At 45.6% G+C, this 26,981-nt stretch overlaps 1 protein-coding gene across 2 annotated transcripts in view; it reads left to right on the top strand.

Moving 5' to 3' along the window:
• MOB2 (MOB kinase activator 2) overlaps positions 1-26,511 on the top strand; it is a 174,914-nt gene extending 148,403 nt beyond the window's left edge. For both annotated transcript variants that reach the window (XM_061610117.1, XM_061610116.1), the window contains exons 2-5: positions 2,456-2,616; positions 6,712-6,805; positions 24,454-24,578; positions 25,188-26,511. In XM_061610117.1, coding sequence (XP_061466101.1) covers positions 2,456-2,616; positions 6,712-6,805; positions 24,454-24,578; positions 25,188-25,507 — 700 coding nt within the window. In that variant the 3' untranslated portion in view covers positions 25,508-26,511. The remainder of the gene's footprint in view (positions 1-2,455; positions 2,617-6,711; positions 6,806-24,453; positions 24,579-25,187) is intronic.
• Positions 26,512-26,981: the final 470 nt, after the last annotated feature.

Here is a 26,981-nt window from a genome sequence, read left to right as displayed (position 1 = left end):
ACTTCGGCCGCCTTCGCAACCAACGCTCCCGTTGCAGATATCTGTCAGGCTGCGGTTTGGTCTACGCCGAACTCCTTTGTGAAACATAAGATTGACCGGTACGCTTCCTCTGACGCTGCTTTCGGGAGGCAACATGTCCTTCATGATAAATAGTTCCTTGGTGGTCCCTCCCTATGAGGGGCTGCTTTGGTACATCCCAGAGTGATGGCAGGCTACCTGTGGAAAATGGTCCATTGGACTCACCTGAAGGGTGATTTTCACAGGTATGCCTGCCATCACGGCCCTCCCTGTTGGAGGAGTTGTGGCTGTTATGCTTCACCTTACACCCTGCTCGTAGGTAGTTTATGCTGCACTGTTGGGTGAAGTTCAAATCTCTAGATTTCCATTCTAGTGCATTTGGTTATATGTTGTTGTCAAGCTGGTTGCTTCCATTTTCCTTGCTCCTGGGCCTATGAGCCTTTCCGTTCCTCTCAGATACGCCACTTCGGACTCGTTCGAATGAAACTGGAGTGGGAGGGGCTGGACGCCCAGGTTTTATCTACAGTGCATTCTTGCCTCGGACGCTAGATGGCAGTGATAGCCCAGAGTGATGGCAGGCATACCTGTGAAAATCACCCTTCAGGTGAGTCCAATGGACCACTCTGTTGATTGTCCTTGATCTCTCAGCGGCTTTCGATACCATCAACCATGGTATCCTGGGACAACTGGCTGAGTTGGAAGTGGGAGATACTGCATGGCAGTGGTTCCGTTCCTACTTGGCGGGTCAGCTCCAGAAGGTGGTGCTTGGGAAACATTGCTCGGCACCCTGGACTCTCCAATATGGGGTTCCTCAGGGGTCAGTTCTGTCCCCCATGCTGTTCAACATCTACATGAAACCATTAGATGTGCTCATCCGGAGCTTTGGAGTGTGCTGCCATCAGTATGCTGATGAGACGCAGCTCTATTTCTCCTTTTCATCTTCTTCAGGTGAGGCTGTCAATGTGCTGAACCAGTGTCTGGCTGCGACAATGGACTGGATGAGGGCTAATAAACTGAGGCTCAATCCAGACAAGACTGAGATGCTGCTAGTGGGTGGTTCTTCTGACCGGATGGTGGATGTCCGACCTGTCCTGGATGGGGTTGCACTCCCCCTGAAGGAGCAGGTTTGTAGCTTAGGGGTTTTCCTAGAACCATCTCTGTCACTTGAGGCTCAAGTAGCCTTGGTGGCACAGAGTGCCTTCTACCAACTTCAGTTGGTGGCCCAGCTACGCCCCTGTCTGGACAGGGATAACCTGGCTTCAGTTGTCCATGCTCTGGTAACCTCCAAGTTAGATTACTGCAATGCACTCTATGCAGCGGCCAGATTGGTAACAGGGACCAGATGGTTTGAACATATAAAACCGATTCTGGCCTGCTTGCATTGGCTGCCTGTATGTTTCCGAGCTCGATTCAAAGTGCTGGTTTTAACCTATAAAGCCTTACACGGCTTGGGACCACAATACCTGATGGAACGCCTCTCCCGACACGAACCCACCCATACACTACGCTCAGCATCCAAGGCCCTCCTCCGGGTGCCTACTCGGAGGGAAGGTGGGAGTCTGGCAACAAGGGAGAGGGCCTTCTCAGTGGTGGCCCCCAAATTATGGAATGATTGTAATGACAAGGTGTGCCTGGCGCTGACACAGTTATCTTTTCGGCACCAGGTCAAGACTTTCCTCTTCTCCCAGGCATTTTAGCATGTGTTTTTAAATTGTTTTTTAAAAATGTGTTTTAAAATTTGTATATTTGTTTTTAATGTTTTTAATTGTTGTAAACCACCCAGAGAGCTTTGGCTATGGGGCGGTATACAAATGTAGTAGTAGTAGTAGTAGTAGTAGTAATAATAATAATAATAAATATTCTACCTTTCCCCATAATAGCCCAGAATGCTTCCTTTGTGATTCATTGGATTCATGTATGGTTTTAAATATTTTAATAAGCAGTCTTCTAAAGTGGACACCGGTGGTATAGAAGGCGGCATTGATTGATCATCTGGTAGAGCAGCCTTTCCCAACCAGTGTGCCTCCAGATGTTGTTGAACCACAACTCCCATCAGCCTCAGCCAGCATTGCCAATGGTCAGGAGAGATGGGAACTGTGGTCCAACAACATCTGGAGGCACACTGGTTGGGAAAGGCTGTGGTAAAGGGAGGCTTAAATAAAACAGCTTGACATGAACCCAGTTTTTCTGATTTGAAGGAAAAGGCAGGGATATAAAAGCATTTACAGAGTATGTGCGACTAGTCTGGAGCCATATATCTTTCCTTTGGTTGCTGTGCACCTTAGCTTTGCAGGGATTCTGACAGCACGTTTCCTTTGTTGATAAAGGAAATTGGATTATGTAGTAGAAATGAAAGTTATGAAAGCAAGGGATGAGTTTTTGTAACCTTCATCACAGATCATAATTCATGGCATTGTTTCCTTTTTTTCTTTTGCAGGAAATCCAAGGGAAAACCAAATGGTAAAAAGCCAGCACCAGAAGAAAAGAAACTCTACCTAGAGCCAGAATATACAAAGTCAAGGATTACTGACTTTGAATTTAAAGAGTTAGTCATGTTACCACATGAAATAGACCTTAATGAGTGGCTAGCTAGCAACAGTAAGTATTGTGACATTTATAACTACTGAATACTCATGCTAGCTAGTTTTCATGCTGGCACGTTTTCTTAATTTTTAAAAAATATATAAGGGGCAGGAGGTTGCATTTAAATACTAACTCTTCCATGGTACAAAACAACTAAGTTCACCAAGGTGAAAGGATTCTCCTTTCACTTTGACATTTGCAAAGCATGTTAAGTATTCTAGAGGTCTTTAGTGAGACCTTTAATTTGCTTTGGAAGAGGTTTCTAAAGCTGATGACTGGACCTTAATTGTAATTGCAATTTTAAATGCTGAAATACAAGCCGGGCTGACTTTTTTTAGGGGGGGAAGTCTGGTCACTGTGAGAAGACGCAAAGTGCTAGGGCCTTCAAGTTGATCCTAACTTATGAATAGGGTTTTCATGGTAAGCAGTATTCAGAGGGGTTTACCATTGCCTCCCTCTGAGGCTAGTCCTCCCCAACTGGCTAGGGCCTGCTCAGCTTGCCACAGCTGCACAAGCCAGCCCCTTCCTTGTCCGCAACTGCCAGCTGGGGGGCATCTGGCTCCTTGGGACTCTGCAACTTGCCCACGGCTGCACAGGTGGCAGGGCACGTAACCCCTGAGCCACTCACTGTGGGGGTGATCTTTAGCTGCCCCTTGACACCCAGGAGGCACGAGCAGGGATTTGAACTTACAGACTCTAGACTTGCAGCCAGGCTCTCCTCCCAACTGTGCTGTACCAGCTGTCCTACTAGGGCATCTTAGTCCCCTGGTTTTCTTAACAAATGGAAAAATCTGCAGTCTTCTCCAGCTATTCAGGCAGGTCTTGGCCTGCATGGCCCTCTAGGCATTTGTTGAAAAGTGTGTTAATGAGGCTAGTTTGCTCAGTATGACTGGTTTAGGTAGTGTTTCTGATGAGACTTGTCTTCTACCATTTTTGAAATACATATAGAGAAATCATAAAAAATGGCCTTGGAAAAAAGAATGCAAGGACTTGTAAGGTATATATTTTATTTTCATTTTTAAGAAGTTCAAGGTGGCTTACCAAGTTCTCCCTCGACCTATTTTATCCTCACAACAGCCCTGTGAGGTAGGTAGGCTTGAGAGTGTGCGACTGGTCCAAGGACATGCAGTGATCTTCATGGCTGAGTGAGGATTTGAATCTGGATCTGCCTGGTATGAGCCTGGCATTTTGAGCACTGCAGCACACTGGCTCTATTTTATTTATTTATTTATTTATTTAATTTATTAGTCACCCATCTGGCTGGTTGTCCAGCCACTCTGGGCGACGTACAAGATAAAAAACAATACATTAAAACGTTAAAATTTAAAACCATAACAGTAAAAACCTAACCCACCCCAAAAGCCTGCCTGAAGGGCCAGGTCTTCAAGGCCCGGCGGAAGCTCATCATAGAAGGGGCATGGCGGAGATCATTTGGGAGAGAGTTCCACAGGGTGGGGGCCACTATTGAAAAAGCCCTCTCTCTAGTCCTCACCAGTCTAGCTGTTTTAACTGGTGGGATCGAGAGAAGGTCTTCTGAGGCTGATCTTGTTGAGCGGCATCCCTGACGATGCTGGAGGCACTCCTTCAGATAGACTGGGCTAAAACCGTGTAGGGTTTTAAAGGTCAAAACCAACACCTTGAATTGGGCCCGGTAAACAACCGGTAGCCAGTGCAACTCCTTCAGCACTGGAGTGATGTGATCTTGCCAGCGGCTGCCTTTAATCAGACGAGCCGCTGCATTCTGTAGCAGTTGCAGCTTCTGGACCGTTTTCAAGGGTAACCCCACGTAGAGCGCATTACAATAGTCTAGGCGAGAGGTGACCAGGGCATGTACCACCGGTGGGAGCAGATGGTTGGGAAGGTAGGGGCGCAGCCTCCGTATCAGATGGAGTTGATACAGCGCCGCCCGGCTCACAGCTGAGACTTGAGCCTCCATGGACAGCTGGGAGTCAAGAATGACTCCCAGGCTGCGGACCTGGTCTTTCAGGGGCAATCGTATCCCATTGAGCACCAGGTCCACATCCCCCAGCCTTTCCTTGTCTCCCACAAACAGTACCTCGGTTTTGTCAGGGTTCAGCTTCAGCTTATTCCTTCCCATCCAGCCACTCACCGACTCCAGGCACTTGGACAGGGTTTCTACAGCCAACCTTGGTGAAGATTTAAATGAGAGATAGAGCTGCGTGTCATCCACATACTGATGACATTGCAGCCCAAATCTCCTGATGATTGCCCCCAGCGGCTTTATATTGATGTTGAACAGCATCGGGGAGAGGATGGAACCCTGTGGCACCCACAAGTGAGAGGCCAAGGATCCGAAACCTCATCCTCCAATGCCACTCTTTGGTACCTCCCAGAGAGGAAGGAATGGAACCACTGCAATACAGTGCCCCCCATGCCTAACCTCTCCAGGCGGTCCAGGAGGATAACGTGGTCAACGGTATCAAAAGCCGCTGAGAGATCAAGGAGGACAAGGAAGGTGCATTCGCCCCTATCCCACGCCCTCCTCATATCATCTACCAAGGCGACCAAGGCTGTTTCAGTCCCATGTCCAGGCCTGAAGCCCGATTGAAATGGGTCCAGATAATCAGCTTCCTCCAAGTTCCTAGGTCTTTCTCAGGTGTTCATTTATTTTATTTTATTTTGATGTGTGTGTGTGTATGTATGTATTTTAAAGATTGTTACACTGTCCTATATCAATTGCTTTCAGAGCAGAGTTAAGTAAAATTGGCCAACATACCTTAAAAAGCCTGGGAGAACAACAACAACAACAACAAAAGGCTTGTTCTGGATCACTTTAAGAAAGTGCCAGTCAAACACCTTCCCACTCCCGCTTGGGGGGGGGGGAGTTCCACAAACAGGATAACATAGCCAAGAATATCTGAGTGTCAGCTTCCTCATTTCTGATGGAGGGTACCTGAAGAGCATCAACAACATGATTGCAGTAAACAGGCAGATTGGTATGGGAGGTGGCATTCCTTTAGACACCAGAGTCCAAGGGTTTTATGGCTAAGCACCAATACCTTGAATTGGGTTTGGAAATGAACTGGCAACCAGCAAAGCTCTCTGAATACTCATGAGATACAATCCTTAATGTGCACTCTCAGTTAGCAATCTAGCTGCTGTTTCTCAGACTTGTGTCAGTTTTGATAATGCAGGAAAAGTCAAATGTGTGAAGCCAGTTTCTGGCTACTTTTCTGTTCATGTTCTCAGAATAGCAGTAAATTAGCAACACCAGACTCCACTCCTAGATAACTGAATGGAGACTGGAATCAGACCCTAGACTTGCTCTCATTCTCATCCACAGCAGGTGGGAAACCTTTTTGGCTAGAGGGCCAGATCTTTACACACACACCATCCCTGGGCCAACTTTGGCAGGTGGACAGGAGACTGGGCCACTCACCTGTCAATCATCTGATGTCATAACAATGTCAAGTGATTGGCAGGTGGGTGTTTCTGCCCAGCTGTCAGAGTTGGCTCGCAGCAGCGGGCAGAGATTGTGATCATGCAGGATTGAACTTACAGTCCATCAGCTTGATGTATGGGAAGTTCAGTCCTGCTTTCTGCAGGGTTCAGGTGCATGAGTGGGATCCCCATGAGGAAGTCTCTCACATACCTGATGTACAGGGAGTTCAATCCTGACTTCTGCAGAGATCTGGTGCATGAATAGCAGATCCAGCCACATCTCTACCTGCCTTGCACCTGACATCAAATAAGACATTAAGTATGGAACAGGTGGGCATGGTTTTTGGAAAATGGCCTTGCAGGCCAAATGGAGAGGCCTGGTGTGCTGAGTTTGGCTTGTGTGCCGTCTCAGAGGTTCCCCGCCCCTGGTGTCAACCAACTCTTTCCAGAAGAAAATTGACAAAGTACATCATTCAAAGTTGCATGATCAATTTAGTGTTTGTATTTTACTGACGCATGTGTCATCCTTCACAATGATTATGTGCTTCACAAGAGGGGAAATTAGGTGACTAAGAAATATTGTAGTTGGTCTAATTATGAAACTGAAGTGAACCATTTAAATCCTGTGTAATTATGTAGCTCATTTCTTTCTGCAGCCAAAAGTTCAAATAAGTAATGGAAACACCTCGGTGTTTTTTTCTCTTTCAGCAACGACCTTTTTCCACCATATCAATTTACAATATAGTACCATCTCAGAATTTTGTACAGGAGACACATGTCAGACCATGGCAGTGTGCAATACGTAAGTGATGTCTTCCTTTGTGGTGTGGTGATGATGGCTTTGGGTGTTTCTTCTGTTCCACTATGAGGGGTGAAAAACAAAGCTTTAAGATTTGACTAGGAAAGTGGTTAGTGCATGGCAAAAGTATGCCCGTTCAAACAATTGTTAGAGAATTAGATGCAAGGAAGCGAGCAAGCAAAAACAGCAGTCCAAATTGGATAATAGCTGTCATTATTTTTCTTATCAAAGTAAAAATTTCATGAAAAATAACATGAGCATTTGGTGTAGTGTGGCATGCACCCGATCCATGAAAATAATGGCCTAATTATGTTATATATCTGTAGTAAAGATTTGCTGCAACTGGCATATGTTTCATCTAGGCTCTTATTTGCTAGATAGGGCTGGAGGACATTCCTGGTTAGGGTTGACTCCTCCTACTGGCCGTGACAGGCAGGGTCTCTAAGCTTCTTGGTCTCCTCTCCAGGGGGAGGACTCGTCCCCTCTCCAGACAGGCCCTGCCTGTGGTCAGTGAAGGTCGGGTGTTTTTTTCTTCTCTACTTTCAGAGCTTCCTTTTCTTTAGTCTTTTAGTGTTTTTTACCTTTCCTGTCACTCTTATCACAGCTCTCCTCTCCTTAACTCGTTACCATTTTCTAGCTCGTCTCTCGCCCTTCCTGTTTGTTCTCTCTTCCCCTCCCCCGCCTTCACTCCGTGGGTCTGGGGTTTGGGGGGGTTAGTCGAACCCAGCTGGGCTTCCTGGCGTCAGACTGGAGCTTTGGGCACGAGCGGAGCATGGCTAGCAGCAGCGTCTTGGCAACAGGGGCAGCCACTTGGAAGGGAGACTGTCTCCTTGCTCCGCGGAGCCACGTTTCCGCAACAAACATATCTAGTGGGATTGCGGCTTCAGGCTCCCCCTCCCTCTTCCCTGTGAAGAATAAGGAGTGCGGCACGTAGCCAGGGGGTACATCGCTTCGGCTTCGGTGAACAGTATTCAGCAGGGGGTTGAGCGGTGCCTGCTGAGGTGGCCAGGCCTGCCCTTTGCATGTGTGGGGCCCGGGGCAAAAGCATAGTTGGGGCCCCCCACATTCTTTCTCTCTCTCTCTATATATATTTATATAGAGAGAGATATTTTATATACGAATTACATACATACATACATACATACATACATACATACATACATTGTCAATAAAATTCTTAAAACAATAGTGAGATTTGGAAATGAATCATGAACCTTAGAAATCAGGTTTAAACATTGCAATGGTGTCGCATATGATAAGTTTTCCTCATTGCAGAAAATATTTTTTGACTGATCGAGTATGTGGGACTGATTTTTTCCTTTTGTTCCCTTCCCTCTTTCACCTTTTTCATTTTGACTGGGGCGTTTGTTGGGGGTTCTTGTTTGTTTCTCTTCCCCCCTCCTTAGTCCCTTTGTTGGGGGTTGTGATGGCTGCCGTCCCTCCGTCGGGCTCAGTCCTCCCTCGTTTGACGAGCCTTGCCTGAGAGGCTGCGGCTGCGGCTGCGGCTCCCCTTGCAGCCTTACGCCTGTCCTTGCTGCCTGCTTCGTTCCCTCTTAGGCTGCGGCTTGTATCTCAGCGGCGGCTTTTAATTTAGCGGCTGGGAGCTGCTGTGGCTAAACTTCTTCGCAGCTCCCCTTGCAGCCTTAGGCTCCAGGCAGCGGTGACGGCTTGCATTCTTTCAGCGGTTAGGAGCTTGCTCCTGCGGCTCCTTTAGTAGACCGTTGCTCGCCCCCCCCCCACCGGCTCGCTACTGCGGCCGTGAGAGAGACACCCTCCAGCTCGCTTCTGCTACAGTAGGAGCACGAGGAGGCCCTTTGTTTTCAGATGGCGGCGGTTCTGCTCACCTGCCGTTTTACAGGTCGCAGGAGCTCCTTGGGACTGTACATTCTCCCTCGGCCGCCATTGCTCCTTTCAGCTTCCTGGCCTGACAATGGGCAAAGCCCAGCAGGCGGGAGGGAACTCACGGGACTGCATTTATGCAGATCGCCAAGCGCGGGGCCCCCCAAAGTGCAGGACTGGGGGCAACTGCCCCGCTTCCCGGTGCCTAGGGGTGGCTCTGCAGGCAGCTCACCATTGCAGTGGGTTTTTCCCACACTTTTATCTAAGAACAGGACAGCCAGGGCTGCCATCTTATGGCTTCACTTGCCTCTTCCTCGCCTTCCCGCCAAGAACCCTGCCATGTGGGGGAGGCGATGGACCTAAGGGAGCCTCAGGAACAAGGCTCAACAAGTGCACAGCCCACGCTTTCTCCATCCCTGAGACAGTGGGGGGTGTGAACTTTCTGGACAAAGGTATGGAAGTTTTCCCCTCCCACACTCTGTTTCCCAAGTTCATGACTTGGGTTAAGGAGCTTATCACTTCTGAAATCAGTGGTTCCCTCCAACACACCCTTAAACGTAAACGGCACAGACATTCGAGGAGGCGCTCCCATAAGGGAGAGTGGAGGCGCATATCTCCCTCCAGTGACTCTAGCAGGGAGGACAGACATGGCAGTTTGCCATCACAACACAGCCATTCCAGATCCTCTTCCCTTTCTAATCCAGTCACCAGTTGGGGGGGCAGACCTCTACCCCCTGCCATAACATGCAGTGGGCGAGCTAAGGCAGCGCCAATAGGGGACAGGGATCTCCCTGGACGCAGTGAACGGGGGAGGGAGTCATGAGGCACTTATCCGCCCACACCCACACAGCCCCACACCCTTGATGGCTCAGGGACGGCAGGTGCAGACACAGTCACCCAGGCAGGTCACTGACCAACAGGTGGCACTGTCTGACTCCGAAGATCCACCTGAGCCAGACGGGGAAGGGGGGAGCTGTCAGGAGAGGACCTAGAGGTGACCCAGTCACAACCTAGGCTCTTCGCCCCAGAGGTTTTTCAACTCCTCCTCTTGAAGGTGCGCAGAGTGCTGCAGTTGCCAGAGACAGAGGCGGGAAGCGAAGCACCCACCCAGTCAGCTTTGGTAGGAGCTAAAAAGGCTTTCCCTTTGATCGACACGAAGCAGGCTATGTTCCTTTCCCCCAGGCATTTGATGATGTGTGGGATGCAGAATGGTCGTCACCATGCAAATCAAAGCTGCCTGGTAAGTGGGCAGAGAAGTATTATGTCTTTGCCGAAAGGATCATGGCACGGCTGCTTTTTCCCACAGTGGACCCGCCTATTGCTGCCCTCGCATGCTTGCAGTGATTTCAGAAGAAGGGGATAGGGGGCCTAAAGACCAATGCGACAAGCGGGTCGAAGGGGCTCTTCACAAGAGTTTTGAAGCCACTTCCTCAGTTTTGTCCTGGGCAGTCTTTATGTGAGCAGAAGAGTTGGGCGCAAGGGATGATGTCCCAAAATTAAAGATGGTTTAAAGAAAATTGCGTATGCCTCAGCTCTGTCTGCTGATGCATCCATGGATGCCTTACAATTCACGTCATGGTCTATGGCATCATCTACCGTGGGACAACACAATATTTGGCTCAGGCAGTGGGCAATGGATGCAGGGTCACAGACTAGCCTCAGGTTCCAAGTTATTCAGTGAACCCCTGGAGGCTCACCTGGTGGAAATTAGAGACGAAAAGAAAGCACTCCCTATGGCACAAAAAGAGGAATGGAAGAACAGACAGAACCACTTTTTCATTAAGAACATAAGAAGAGCCTGCTGGATCAGGCCAGTGGCCCATCTAGTCTAGCATCCTGTTCTCACAGTGGCCAACCAGGTGCCTGGGGGAAGCCCGCAAGCAGGACACTCTCCCCTCCTGAGGCTTCCGGCAACTGGTTTTCAGAAGCATGCTGCCTCTGACTAGGGTGGCCGAGCACAGCCATCACGGCTAGTAGCCATTGATAGCCCTGTTCTCCATGAATTTGTCTAATCTTCTTTTAAAGCCATCCAAGCTGGTGGCCATTACTGCATCTTGAGGGAGCAAATTCCATAGTTTAACTATGCGCTGAGTAAAGAAGTACTTCCTTTTGTCTGTCCTGAATCTTCCAACATTCAGCTTCTTTGAATGTCCACGAGTTCTAGTATTAGGAGAGAGGGAGAAGAACTTTTCTCTATCCACTTTCTCAATGCCATGCATAATTTTATACACTTCCTCAAGACAGCCCTCCAGATTTAGAAGCCAGTCTTCTAACAGGTTTTGCTGGGGCAGAGAAGCCAGAGGGGGTGGACGCGCCTCCTCCACAAAATCGGGAGGCTCGTCCTCCTCAGAGAGGCCCCAGAAGGGCGCCCAAAAGGGTCCCTCCTCCTGACTGGTGGTTTCCAGAGGTCTCTTGCGGGGTGGGAGCAAGGCTGCTAGAGTTCGCCCCCCGGTGGAGAGACATCACTTTGGCCAACTGGGTGCTGGACACGGTGTCCATGGGATATGCTATAGAGTTTGTTCACGTTCCACACAACCGGTTTCTACCCACCGCAAGGTCTCAAAAACCGGAGAAACACCGACATTACCTGGAAACCATTCAGCACTTGCTGAGCATTCAGGTGATAGAGCCAGTAGTTCCCTAGGAGAGGAAATTAGGGTTCTATTCAGTTTTTTTCTTAGTAGACAAAAAAGAATGGCGATACAAGGGCTATATTAGATCTCAAATGGATCAACAGGTGGGTGGCCAGGAAACATTTCAAAATGGAAACTCTTTGGTCCATAACTGTGGCCCTAAGAAAGGGGAATTGGCTGACCTCTGTGGACCTCTCTGAGGCGTATCTGCACATTCCAATTCGCAGGCAGCACAGGGGCTTTCTCCGGTTCTCATACGACAACAGACACTTCCAGTACCGGGCTTTGCCCTTCGGCCCTTCCGCAGCACCAAGGGTCTTCACCAAGGTGCCGGTAGCCATGGTGGCTCATCTCAGAACAATGGGGATATGTGTACATCCCTACCTGGATGACATCCTGGCGGGAGCACCATCTATGGACCAGTCCCAGATAGACACCCATCTCACATTAGCATGGCTCTAGGGGCTGGGTTTTGTGGTAAACTCGGGGAGGAGCATGCTGACCCCATCCCAAACAATTTCTCACTTGGAGGTGGTACTGGACAAGTGCCTTTTTCATATGAGGCTTACCAAAGAAAGGGCACTAAGACTACATCAGTTACTTCTGGAAGCTGCTTCATCCCCTGAAACGGACCTGATAAGTCTAGCTTGACTCCTAGGGTCCATGGTCTCAGCATACGATGTAGTCCCATGGGCTCAATTCCACTCAGGAACACAACAGCAGCTCCTTCTACCCCACCAGGATGCAGTTCTGCTATGATGCAGATGCTCGGTCATCATTCCTCCGGCAGTGAGAAGAGAGCTCAGGTGGTGGTTGAAGCCCCAGCAGTTGATCCAAGGGGTCAGCCTGGAAGATCCCTCATGCATAATCATGACCTCAGATTCATGTTTGTACGGATGGGGGGCTCACCTGCATCACAACGTAGCACAGGGTATATGGTCAGCAGTGGAAACGGAGCTCAGTATAAATGTATTGGAGTTGCAGGCCATCAGGCTACTGAAAGCCTTTGCATCAGAGATCAAGGGGAAGCATCTCCTCAAACGCACAGACAACTCATCTGCGAAAGCTTATGTCAGCAAACGGGGGGCACACGATTGAAGGGTCTGATGATCGAGGCGGAGCATCTGTTCAAATGGGTGGAGTGGCATCTTGCCTCCCTGAAGGCTGAACACCTGGCAGGCACGAACAACTTTGTAGCCGACTGGGTTAGCAGGACAGCAATCAAGGAGGCGGAATGGCAGCTGAATCCAGCAGTTTTTCAACAGGTGGTGTATCGGTGGGGAGAACCAGTAGTAGATCTCTTTGCCAACCCCGAAAACGCACAGCTAGACAATTTCTTCACAAGATCACAATGTCACCAGACTCTGGGTACAAACGCCTTCGTGATGCAGTGACCTCAGGGTCTTCTGTATGCTTTTCCCCGATTCAGGTTGATACAACTCACAGTCCAGCGGGTTCAGACACTGAGGGTGGAAATGATTCTTGTGGCGCCCTATTGGCCATGACTTCTTTGGTTTCCAGACCTACTGAACACGTCAGTCGAGATACCATGGCAGTTGCCAATTCGAATGGATCTTCTGGTTCAAGGTCCAGTCTGCCACCCTCAACCAGAGCTGTTCCGGCTAACAGCTTGGAGGCTTAGCAGTTCTGGTTGAGTCGCATGGGATTTAAGGGGAAAGTGCTAAACACTCTGCTGGCCTCACATAGGCAGTCCACGAACAGGGTATACTCATCTACATGGAAGTTTTTCCTGTCCTGGTGCTCTGCGAACATGGTTGAACTTTTGTCTCGAGATGTCAAGGGTCCCCTAGGGTTTTGCCAGTCGGGTCTAGATAAGGGACTGAGTGCAGCTACCATCAAGAGACAAGCGGCAGCGCTTAGTAGCATTTTATTCAGCCTGGGGGGTCCACCGCTCTCCTCCAATCCATTTCTCAAGTGTTTTTTAAAAGGGGTGACACTTCTTTCCCCACAGACGATCCACAGGTTTCTAAACTGGAACCTTAACTGAGTATTGATGACGTTAACAGGTTCGCCGTTCAAAGCGATGGCCCCCTGCCCCCTGAACATGTTGACCTTCAAAACAGTTTTTCTGTTGTCCATTACTTCGGCACGCAGGGTTTCAGAGTTGGGGGCATTATCTTCGGATCCTCAACTGTGTGTTTTCCATCAAGACAAGGTAGACAAGGACAAGACCCAGCCTTTCTCCCTAAAGTCAACTCGGTTTTCCATTGGTCCCAGGAAGTGGTTCTACCTTCTTTTTGCCCCACTCCTTCCTGTGTTCAGGAACATAGATGGCATTTACTAGATGTGAGGAGGGCACTTCGATTCTACCTAGACCGTACATTAGAGTTCAGGAGGTCAGAGGCCCTCTTCGTATCTTTCTCTGGGAAGCTGAAGGGGTGTAAGGTGACTGTCAGGATCCTTCCTGTCAGGATCCGACCTCAGGCCACCACCTGCTAGGATCCCGCCTGTGGCTACCGCCTGTCAGGTCCCTCCAGTCAGGATCCTGGTTTTTATTTGTTCTCTCACTGGCTCTAGCACAGATCTCGCAAGATCCCACTGCTAGGCAGCAGCACCAGCCACTCCCTATTTCACAATATTGCTTTGAGACTTTGCCTTAGTCTCCTTCTGGCTTATGTTACTTTGTGTCTGGGTGCACTTGCAGGCCACAACCCCCCTGTATCTTTGTGCCAATAAAGCATACAGCCCTGGGTTGCCCTGGATACTTGATGATACACTATGTCTTCACCGCTGCCACCATTTCATACTGTTTCTCCGCCTTGGTAATTACCCTGCCCTCCCTTCTGGTCTGTGTAAACCCCAGCCAAGGATCAGGCTTTTGGTAAACCAATAAAATATTTATAAACACCAGGAAATAACAAGATTACTTTAGGTATATTTAACAAGCGTATGGTTCCATATATTGTGTTACTCTTTATGTTTCTAGTCAAATACAATCTACCTCAATACCAGCCAAATATAATCCAACCCACAACCAACTCCAATACACAACAACCGACCCTCTCTCAACTGTCATCCTCTCATTTATACCTTCAGCCACACAAACGCTCAGCTAATCATCATACAGCATTCTCCAGCATTCTAGCCCATGTACTCCCCCTTCTCACTCAATCCACTTACCATGTATACTTTAATAAACCTGCACTTACCATATATACAGTTATCAAAATACAGGGACATCACAGTGACTACCTCCTCTATCTCCCACTGGCTAAGAGCGGCTGTAACGTGCATATGAGGCGCAGGGTAAGGAACCTCCACTGAGTACCACAGCACACTCAATTCTGGGGCCAGCAGCCTCAGCTGCTTTTAAAGGGGGTTTCCTGATAGCGGATATCTGTAGGGCAGCTACATAGGCTTCCCCCACACCTTCATCAGACACTACAAAATAGATTCATGTTCATCAGCGGACACTGCATTCTGTAGGAAGGTGCTCCAGAAGGTGGTGCCTCCCTAGCCAGAGGAATCCCACCCTGTGTACTAGTATACTGCTCTGTCATATCCCTAACCAGGAATGTCCTCCAGCCCTATCTAGCAAAAATGGAAATTTTACTTACCGTGAATTTCTATTTGTAGATAGGTCTGGAGGACATTCCACCCACCTCTCATTCCTCTGCTTTGACCTTCTGCAGCGAGGGGCGGAGGAGTTAGGGCTTCTGCCAGCGCCTTACATTTTCACACATTGTTTAGTATTGTGTGTCTTCCTTCCTGTGTGACTTTTCTCCCAGTAATCTGGTTCTGTTTAGGTCTGTCACTTTTCTCTAGCTATTGGCTCCCACTCTGAGGACATCTGCATGGTTGATGATATGGGGCTTGAGGAGTTGTTCCGGCTCTGCCAGTTTGGTCTGGAGAGGGGGACGACTCCTCCCCCTGGAGAGGAGACCAAGAAGCTTAGAGACTCTGCCTGTCACAGCCAGTAGGAGGAGCCATCCCTAACCAGGAGTGCCCTCCAGCCCTATCTACAAATAGAAATTCACAGTAAGTAAATTTCCATTTTTCAAAGTAACTCAGGTATTCCACCACCCTGAAAAATAATCCACATCTTAAAATTTTCTCCCTGGCCTACAGTTCTAGAGTTCTGGAGCAGTGTTCTGCATATTGGGAGTGTTACTCAAAGCCTGACCCCACCCCACCCCACCCCCCAAAAAACCACACCAGCATGGAAGGACAAAAAGGCCCTTTTGAGCTGCTACCCTGAGGGACTTGCTTTGGCTCAGGAATGAGAGCTGGGCACCCAGCCAATCTGCAGATAGCCTTCAAGTAGTGTAGTTGCCAGTGCTCTGAAGTGTTGTGAGCATGACTGGGCAGTTTCTCAGGGAGCAAGAAAATGTTCTGCTCCTGGTTTTTCCCCCAAGGTTGTTCAAATCTTTTTAAAAGTATTGAGAGTGAAAGGAAGCATTGCTTCTTAATCATAATATTTGAAAAAGAAAGCACTGTTTAATCAGAATTTACATGGAAAATAAAATAATACCTTTTATTATGGTTTCATTAAAATAAGAGTCTAATTCCATTCAGAAATAAGAAAGAATTGAGAAACTTTTATTCCCAAGTTGGTATTTCACTATTTCTACCCATGCTTCTTGTCTGCCATCTACCTGGCCAAGCTGTACTTCCATTTCTCTGTGAGCCTAACCATGTTTAGGAATCTTCACTAGCATTCTTCTATGCTTGATGCTCTACTTCAGCCATAGGAAACGTCTGGTCCACAAGCCAAATTGGGGCTGGCAGGGATCATAACAAGGCCATTTTCTCTCAAACTACACCGACCTGCTGGGATCTTTCTTTGCAGCCTAGCTTGAGATCCTCACTCTCTGCCCAAGAGTTTGTCATCTTTGGTACTCAAATCAAAATCTATTCTGAACTCTTCCCCCCCCCTCTCCTGCTCCAACTCCCTCTGTCCTTTTCTTTCTCCCTTCAGTTGATGAGATTACTCCCCTGTTGTCCTTGTCTGTCTTCTCCCTGTGCCCGTTTGATCTCATCCCATCTCATTTTCTGGTTGCCATCTTCCCCCACTATTATCCCTCTTCTCCACCACATAATCAGCCTCTTTCTAACTCCCCCCCATGACTCCTTTCCTGATGCATTCAAGCACGCCGCCCTTTGACCCATCTTCCCTCTCCAACAACCACCTCATCTCTTTACTGTCCTGGAACAGGCTGTTTGCTCCCGCTGTCTTGACTTTCTCTGTTCCAGCTCTGTTCTTGACCCCCTCCAATCTGCTGCCCTGCCTGGCAACTGAAATCGTCCTCTCAAAAATAATTGATGGCCTGTTTACTGCACAATTTGAATATCTCTGTTTGGTCTTCATTCTTCTTAACCCTTTTGCTGCCTTTGATATATAGTTGATTGCTCTCTCCTGCTCGACTCCCTTTATGCTTGGCTTTTTCCCCCTAGTGTTCTGTAGGTGGAAGCTCTTCCTCCGCTTTTCCTCTCTAAGAACATAAGAGAGCCTGCTGGATCAGGCCAGTGGCCCATCTAGTCCAGCATCCTGTTCTCACAGTGGCCAACCAGGTGCCTGGGGGAAGCCCGCAAGCAGGAGCCGAGTGCAAGAACACTCTCCCCTCCTGAGGCTTCCGGCAACTGGTTTTCAGAAGCATGCTGCCTCTGACTAGGGTGGCAGAGCACAGCCATCATGGCTAGTAGCCATTGATAGCCCTGTCCTCCATGAATTTGTCTAATCTCCTTTTAAAGCCGTCCAAGCTGGTGGCCATTACTGCATCTTGTGGGAGCAAATTCCATAGTTTAACTATGCGCTGAGTAAAGAAGTACTCTCTGCCAGAGTCCTTCAGGAATCTGTTCTTCACCCTCTTTTTTTCTCTACATACTGTCCCTGGGTGACCCATGGCTTTCAGCACCAACTATACACATGGCCCCTGATCATTATCTCTCTATCCCTGAACTGTCACTCTCACATCTCAGGCCTTCAACTGCCTCTTGGATGCTCCATTGCTCTGCTTGGATGCTCCATTATCATCTTAAACTCAGTATATCCAAGCTGCGCATCTTTCCTCTGCTTATATGCTTTCCTTATCTATCGATAATGTTACCTTCTACCCTGTTGAATGAATTCCTATACTTGGCTTTATCTTTGACTCCTCTTTTCTTTATTTTTATTTTTTTTTGCCATATTCTGTCTGTAGCCAAGTCGCACCACTTCTCCCTTTTGCAACATTGCAAAAATACAACTTTCCCTGTCTGCCCTTTAGCAAAAGCTATGGTCCACATTCTGGTCATTGCTCACCTAGACTATAACAGTCATCTTCTTCTGGGCTTCTGTTCTTTCATCTTGGTCCTCTTATATCTATCCAGCATTCTGCTTCATCAGCACTCTGCTTCCAAAATGATTTAATCTCTCTCATAGTTCTTATCATGTGACACCACTACACTGACTTCCTGTCTGCTCCCTAATGCCCTGGATTATCTTCAAAGCCTTCGATGACCTCCCCATTATCTCTCTTGAATCTGAATCCCTGCCTGTGACATTTGCTCCTTCAGCTCCACCACCTTTCTTCCTTGCTGCCCTGTATGCTTAGAACTGCCTCCCAGAATACTACCTACATGCCACCTATCTTGCTTCCTTCAAATCCTAGCTCATTATCTGAGTGTGCATCTTTGTGTAGGCAAAATAGCACCATCCATGCTCAATAAATCAGCAGGCTTGGGGAAGCTCCAAAGTTTGCAGAAGTACAATATTTAGGCTGAAGGTGTAAGGGACCTTAAGGGGGTCAGGAAACTCCAAAAAGGGCCCAGTGAGGACTGGGCATGGTTAGTGATCACAGCACGCTAGCTGACTGTGGTTGGAAGGAGGAGTGGAAAGGAGTAGAATGGAGTATCATGGAAGAGGGGATGGTTGGCTGGCTGGAACCCTATTTGGAACGGGAGCACTTCACATAATCACATTTTCTTGCAGATCCCAATTGTCCCTCCTTAAAACCCACATTTTCTGTGAAGTGTTTAGTACAACCCTTTAGTTCCCATGCCTACTGTAACTAAGCATGAGCACAAGTAACTGGAACAATTGCATATTGCCTCCCTTTTTACTCCTGCTTCCACTTCCTCTGTTCCCATGTTGAATTTGAATTGTATGCTCTTTGAGGCAAGGATCTCATATTTTATGTTCTATAAAGCACCATGCACACTGATGGAGGTATATAAATCAATAAATAAGAAAGGTTGCCCAATAAAATAGCAGTCTTTATACTCAATGAAATATCATTTTTCTTTAATGTTCCCCCCCTGAACTAAAGAACTTGTAGTAAAACACAAATGTGTACAATTATTTGCTGATCAGATAGTGCCATAGGAAACTGGTACATCCAGTCTCATTATCCACTGTTTGGTAGTTTAGGATCTACAGTGCCACAACACTGAAGTATTTGTAGTTCTCATGGGTAGTGCCATTCACCTTATCTTATTCACTCTGTGCATACTTAACGTTCTTCCAAAAGAGGCCACTGCAACATGTAGGAACTATTAAAGCACAATGTTTTGGGAGGCCTTGCTGGCTCCTGGAAAAGCAGAATTGGATTTGAACATGAAATAAGGAATGTCACACCATTGCATTTATATTTTGCACCCCCCACTCCACCCTGAAAACAGGCATTGAAATCAGTGTTGTAAATGTGCCTGCTGTGTTTCACTGTGATTTCTCAGTCTTCAAGTCTGATACCACACTGTGTTCTATTTTACAACTTCCCCACCTCCCTTGTTTGTTAAAGGGCATTGTCCTTAAAATGTAGAATTTTGTCTTGAATATGAGTATCAGATTTCATCCCGGCATTTCAGGACTCAAGAGAGTTCCTGCATTACAAACAAAAGGGGCCTCACTTTGCTCAGTGGTACCTCATGTGAAATGGCACTTCCTGTCATCTGTTTTAAACTCCGTTCTGGTCAGTCCCATTTCTCACAGGCATGTAGCAAACTCTAAAAGTGTGCAGTCATTACTCATTTTTCTGTATCCTACCTTCTTTTAAGGAGCTCAAGGTAGCATACACGGAGATAATCCCATTTTATCACCTCATACTTACCGTACTATGTGTAGGTAGGGATAGGCAGAGAAATGGTGACATTTGATCTAGTCACTCGGCTTTAAAGCTGAAACATTTGAACCCTAGTCTACTTGGTCCAAGGTGTGATGCCCGGTCCACTACACCACACTGGGTCGCATGGTGATCTACAAGGTTTGTATAGAAATCTTTTCACTGAAGTCTAATCTGTTTAGAGAATTTGCAGAGTCGGACACTGACTACAAATGGAGGGCAGGAAACTAGTTGTGCTAGTTAGGAGCATGGGAATTTCCCCATGAGATTTTCAGTAATGAGTGGTCTGTGTCCATGCTCTTGCATCACTTAGAACTGCTGGGGGCATGTGGAAAAGATTGGTCTAGCTTGAAACATGGAGGAACAGTTTGAAAGCTGTTAGAAGATCATGGAGATAAAAGTATTAGGGCAATTTTTGTACCTTCAATTCAAGACACACCAGTAAAGCAGAATGTTTCCATGTCATTCTTTCAGCTCTCTGAAAAAAAAGTGCAGTTGCAGCTGCTTGGGGATAACAGGAAATAGGCAGCATCTGGATGCAACACTGTTAAGTTGTTATCAAACTAAACAGAGAAGCTATTTTTCCTGTGCCCTGGAGCAGTTACTGCAGCTTTGCTTCATTTTGAAATTACTGCTTGAATTTTCTCTTGGGTAACCTCTTCCTTGTATTCTTCCAGTTTTTTTTATTGGGAGGAGGATGCTATCATGTTACCTAGCTGCTTCTGCACAAGCATAAACAAAATGTATGGGACTGGAAGGCATGTTTGCATTTATCTGCTCCAGCATCCTCCTTGCTCAGTTTGGACAGTTTGGATCATTAGGACACATGAACAGCCATGAATTAAGCTGTAGTTTTTAAGCTCTTCTCTTTCCCTATAGCTAACTATGGGCACGCCTCCTACAGTTTGTCCAAAGCAAGACTTTCCTGTTATGCTGCCTGGGCCAAAAGACAATTGTGGCTCTCTGCCCTCTTGAACTTTTAGGAAGTTTTCATCTGAAATTCATTCTCTCCACTGTGGGACTGTTGCAAAAGCGTGCCATGTAAAGACACAAACAACTTTAAGCTTGGACTTTCTTTACACTTTGTTGAACAAGTGAGCACTGTGGAGTCCTATCTCTGCTTCTGAAGATGGCTGTGTTCGAAGTAGAGCATACACGACAAAAGAAACATTTGGCCAACAAAGCATTCAGTGCTGCTTTACTCTAGGCAAAATGTATTCCTGTTATCAAGCAGAGATGGAGGTGTGTAAAGTAAACATACACTGAACTTTGGTAGCAGAAAGAAGCAGCAGCCAAAGAGAACTCAACAAAGCCCAGAACAGCTGTAACAGCTGGGGTCATGGACCACTCCCAGGGCCAAGTAGACAGGACATCTAGCCATGAGTCCACAGAATGAGGTCCTAGCTCACCAGGATTTGACAACTAGAAGGGATGGGCATCACTAGAAATTTCATCTGCTGACCTTTTAAAATAGAGGTCTAATTTGCCTTTTATATTCATGCTTAGCATACATGAGCTCTGTTCTCAAAACACTCTTCTGTTGCTTTTGTAACCATGAACTATTCTGTTTTGTTGAGGTTAACCTAAAAATGACAAGTGACTGACTTTCCTCTTATTTCAGTATTTCTGCGCCTATTAGACCAGAGTGGTTTCCCTAACACACTATGTCAGTAACAGAGCCTCATTAGGGGATCATTTCTGCACACGCTCTCTTGGATTATTGAGAAAATAAACTTTGCAGATGCGCTGTAACAATTGGAATTAATCCTCTTTAAGCCTTTCCTGAAAGTTACTTGGCCAAGGAATGACAGATAGTAAGCTGGTATGTGGGCAAGGATACTTGTCCTGCTGAACTTCAAACAGCTATTATGCAAGAGAAGCATAGACTTGAAGTTAGGAAGGAAATCTTGCCCTTTTGGAAAACACAGCCCAGTTGTATTTTATGGCTTCCTCACTGGCAGTCCTTGCCTTCCCAGAAGCCTGAATTTGGAGGCATTCCACTACTGTTCATCTGGGCTGAAGGCAATATTTTTTTAAAAAAATAGTTCCCAGTAAGTAAGACTCAAATTCTTCATTCTCTTATATTGCTTGGCTTTATAAGTTATTTAAATTTGTTGCCTGAAGAATGAAGATAAAACGACTACCTTTTTTATTTAAACAGTGCTGCTTTGGAGCAATTTCCCTTAACATATATAGACTGTCTTTCTCTCTGTATTCCTGCCTGGTCCCTGCACTCAGTGGATGAAGTCCTGCTTAGCAGTGCCACATGTTCAGTGTGTGATTACCAGCCACAAGGCCTTCAGGGTAGTTGCACCATCATTATGGAACTCTGTCCCATTGGCAATTAGACAGATTCCTACTATTTCCAGCTGATCTGTTTTAGTTTACAACCTGTATGATATACAATGGATTCTTATTATGTTTTGTAATTTTGTTTTGTGATTTTTCATCTAATGTATTTTTATATATTCTTGTTCACTGCTTAGATATTCTATATTAAGAAGTGTATATATTCTTAAAATATATGACAAGGATAATGATAATGTAGACTGGTAGCTAATGCTGCTTCATTATAAAAACGTGTAGAATGTTCCCCATTTTCATATGTAAAACTTCATTTTGGGTATATAACAGTCAACATCTGAGTGTCTTATTCTAACCCCAAGGATTACTTAGATGATTATTAAAGGCTGGAGCAAATTTAAAACTCAAGGCCTTTACTATCTGTAATTGCTGATTATAAACTTGGGTGAAAATGAAGGGCTATATAACATGTGAACTCTGCTCCTTAAATCTAAAAGACATTAAAAGTCCATTTGTAGAATCAGAAATATGAGTGCATTCTTCCAACAGAATTTAGTGAGGTTTTGATTATGGACTTAAATGGTGACAGTTTCTAGCTTATTCAAGGGCAAGAAAACTTGGTTGTATACATTGTTTCAGGCAATCAAGAGAGATGAAAACCTACCTGATGCATAATAAGATAATGCTTGGAGACTTGATAACCCTCCGTGCTCTTTTTGTGCTCCAGATGAAGATTGCACCTTTGAAGCAGCTATTTGCGTTGGGAGGAATTCCCCCACTGGCACCAATGGGGGATTTCTTCATGATGTAAATACTTGTTTGAAAAGTACAACTTTCATCAGAACATAAGGAGAGCCTCCTGGAACAGGCCAAAGGCCCATCTAATCCAATGCTCAGACTCATAGTGGCCAACCCAGATGCCCAAGGGAAGCCCGCAACTAGAACCTGAGCACGACAGCTTTCTCCCTGCCTGTGATTCCCAGCAATGGGCATTCAGAGGCACACTGCCTCCAACAGTGGAGGGAGAACACCACCATCCATTGTGGCTAATAGCCACTGATAGCTATGAATGTGTCTAATCCTCTTTTTTAAAAAAACAGTCCAATTTGGTGGCCATCACTGCCTCTTGTGAGAGTGAATTCCATAGTTTAACTGTGTACTCTGTGAAGAAATGCTTTCTTTTTTCTGTTTGAATCTTTCAGTATTCAGTTTTATTGGATGGCCCTGAGTTCTAGTATTATATGAGAGAGAGAAACCCTTTTTTCTATCAGGAACACAGCAGGGGAAGAAAGGGCTTAGATTCTCCTGCCTGCTGCATTCCCACTAATTATCAGCCTCCCTCCCCCAAGTGACTGCTATTGGCATATTAAAGTGTGCCTATAAATGGAAAAAACACTTAACATCATGTTTAGTTTAGCCATGACTAGTTTGAAGCTGTGTAATAGTTGTGAGAGCCTGTTCTTAAGTGGAACAGCTAAAGCTGTCGTATTATGGTGCCATCTCCTGACAGCTGATATTATTACTCTGTTTAACTATGTTCTGTATACTCATATCAACACATAATAACAGCATCAGCCTGAGAATTTGAAATTCTGTATTCGGTTGTGTGATCATACTTTGTTAGAGATCTCACATATGTCTAATATCAGTAACATAATTATGCTTTGCGACCTGCATTTCAATAGTGCGCTCTCCTACAGACTAGATGGAAGATGCTGTTTTGATGATAACTCAGTTGGCATTGTGAATGACATTGTCCAAAGCCAATTGAGTGATCATCAAAATAACAGAGAACTAGTTAACTTTATTTGATATATTGTTCTACTTTGTTTGTATTTAATACTGTAAGTATCCTCAAGAAATAGGTCAGTAGGTTGGATACATACTTTAAATATGAACTCTTCCTAATGTTGATAGAAGCAAAATGGCTATGTATTTTGCAAGAGCAACACGTCTGTTCCAGTTGCATAGTGGTCCCCATAAAAATTCAAAGTAGTCTCAGGATTTATTTTTTTTGTCTAACAGTAAACTTTCAAAACAGTAGCTGGTGTAATGAAATATTTATGACTGCTGATGGTCTGAAAGTTCTGTCTTCAGTTGTAGTGATAGCTTATGCCACCACAGCAACAGCAGCATTCTGGGGTTACCCATGATGAGTCTGTGAATGAAATACCACAAAGTGGGTTAGAGACGGCAGGTGCAGGCTTGAAGTGAACTGTCCTAGCTGCCAGACTAGTCAAAGAGCTGATTCCTGAAGAGGCATTTATGTGCCCTTTTGTTGCTATTGTAGAGCTGCTTTGGAAATAGCAGGCAACTGTTGCCACTTCAGCCTTCTCTGTGGAGGCATCCTCACTATGGAATCACCTACCCCTTGAGTTTAGACAAGTACCAACAACATTGGTGCTTCGGAAACATATCTATGCTCCCAGGATTTTGCTGAAGTCTAATTCCAGAGGATGGTATTCTTATTTTAATTTGCCTGGGTCACAAATTATATAGCTTTTAATTTATGTTTTCATGTTTTAAAACTCTTTAAAATTGTTGTATATTCTGTTGTTCAGGATGCCATAAAATGCTTAAATAACTCTGACAGAGGTTGCTGCCCTAGCACTGAGTCTCAGGTCACCTTCTGGTGCTATATCACAAGTTGAACACAAGCTCTTAGGCTGTGTGAGCAGAAACGTTAGAACCAAACATGGATTTTTTAGCTGCCTGGAGAGGGCAGTATGTGCCTTTGCTTGCTTGAATGGGCTTGGGTTACATGGAATTAAACTTCCAGGACAGATTAACACCCTGCAATTAATTCTCTCCACAGACAATACTACTGGTATGATGAGCGGGGAAAGAAAATCAAGTGCACCGCTCCTCAGTATGTTGACTTCGTCATGAGTTCAGTGCAGAAGCTAGTGACAGATGAGGATGTCTTTCCTACAAAATACGGTATGTTGCTTCACAGAAAAGATACCTCAGCCAAAGAGTTTTTGGCTTTGACACACAAACGTTGTGTATGTGTGATTACTATTGTTTGTAAAAGTGATAAACAATTGGTTAAAGTATATATTAAATGTGACTTCTTCAGTGGTCTTTGATCATTGAATGATCAAATGAAGCAAACTTCTAAACATGTCCATATATCTAGATATCCTTTCTGTGCACATAGTTGGTTTTGCTGTGATAGTAATCAGCTCAGTATAATGATGACATAGCCAGGAAAGTGTTCCCATATAAACTTGTGGGTTGTTTCTTTACAGTTTGAGGGCTGAAAGTGAAACACTGGCATCTCTCAAAGCTACTCACTGTTAATTTGTGCTTAACAAAGCCCTTTGCAAGCTTGTCAACCTAAGGGGAATAGGAGAAGGAGTATTAATTCAGGACATTGAATGTATGACCTAAACAGTGGTTACTTTATGGCTAAAGTGCTTTTTTAGGTGTACCACTAAACATCATTGTTTCTCTTCCTTTTTTCTCCCCTCTCTCTCTCTCTCTCTCTCTCTCTCTCTCTCTCTCTCTCTCTCTCTCTCTCTCTCTTCTCTCTCATATATATGGCAGGCAAGGAATTCCCCAACTCCTTTGAGTCTCTAGTGAAGAAGATTTGCAAGTACCTGTTTCATGTGCTAGCCCACATCTATTCCTCACACTTCAAGGAAACATTGGCACTGGAGCTGCATGGACATTTGAACACGCTCTACATACACTTCATCCTATTCATCAGGGAATTCAATCTGGTGGACCCTAAAGAAACCACCATCATGGACGACCTCACAGAGGTCCTCTGTAGCAGCACCGGGAGCAGCAGTAATGGGAGTGGCAATGGCAGTGGTGGCAGCAGCAGTGGCACAGGAGCACAGAACCATGTGAAGGAGAGATGAGTCTTCCCAACAGGAGCAAAACTTAATGCTAACTTTTTTTAAAAAAATACTCTATATTCTCTATGTGTATGTGTATGTATATGTGCATATGTATATATATACAGACATACACAGCCATGACAGATTAAGCAATTATGCTGCCACCACAGGACATGTAGACGTATGGGACTGTATGGAGCTTTTGTTAAATGCATCATCCTTGGCAAGAAGTTGCACCAGTTCTGTTTTATTTTTTTCCCCTGCTCCATTCTTACATTTTCTTCCCTATCAGATGGATGATGAGTGCTGTTTTTAGAGAAGAACCACATTTTTTTGCATTGGGCAACTGCTTCTTCTTTTTGTTCTGCCCACTTCCCTCCCCCTTGCAGGGAGTCCTTGAATGCAAGCCCCTTTTGTATGTGTGTGTCTGTCTCTGTCTCTCTCTAGGATGGTGGTACTGCCATTTTATAAATATTACAAGTTACTTTTACTTATAAAGTGGCTTAACATGCAGATATTTTGTTTTTGCGAGGAGAGGGCTTGAGATCTGTCTTTCTGTTTACTTAAATGAACCCTTCCCCTTCCCCTAGACCTTCTGCATCTAGCCCTTTGCTGGCTTGTAATGGGAAGAAATGTTTTGACTCAACTAGAGTAGCAATAAAGCTTCCAGCGCACTTAATAAATGTGGCTCACCAGTCTACCTGGTGTCATCAGCATATGAATCTTGAAAGAGCATTTACAAACGTGTTGCTTATTGCTTCTGGTTTCACTGCCCAACCCCTGGGTTCTCCTTTCTCAGACATAAGTATCAGAATTAAAATAGTGAGGGGATTAAGTCTAAGCCCAGTGGTAAAAGTCATGACCATTTCTTTTGTGTTGAACAAGGGAGCTTGGGGCAGAATGGAAAGGGGCACACAGTGTATCACCACCTGTGCTAGACAGATGGCTGTTGGCATATAATTATATTGTTGGCTTATTTTAGTTCCTCTGTCCAATAACAATAAAAAAACTTCTATCAGGTATAAGCAGTGTTGTTCTGTCTGCAGTGTCACCCATTATTAGTTCCTTACTACATGGGGTAAAAATATTGATCAGCTGACATTGAGAAACTTTTAGCCAAAACTTGAGTGCCTGGTATTTTCAGGCAAGTTACAGCTACTTCTTATAAGAAATGGGCATTTTTGGTAACATTTTATTTTAAAGAAATACATATTTGAATCTTTACCAGTAAACTCATATGGGAGATCCCAGTGAAGATCAGTTGCAATTTTCAGGGATGGTATGACCCAATTATTTTTATTAAATTTCTGTGAGAATTTTAGGACACACTGAGCTGTATTCAAGCAATCATCTTGCACACCAGCATACTTTTTAAATCTAAGAACGTGCTATTGAATAGTCAGGATTCTTGTGGCATAGACAAGATTGGCTAGTTACAAAATCTTAAAATATTATAGTAGGGTGACTTCAAAATTTTCAGGGACTAAAGTTTTTA

Source organism: Rhineura floridana, chromosome 2 (assembly GCF_030035675.1).
Source record: "Rhineura floridana isolate rRhiFlo1 chromosome 2, rRhiFlo1.hap2, whole genome shotgun sequence".
NCBI lineage: Eukaryota > Metazoa > Chordata > Lepidosauria > Squamata > Rhineuridae > Rhineura > Rhineura floridana.
Note: the sequence above shows the minus strand (reverse complement) of the source record. Positions and strands in the feature narration are given on the sequence as shown.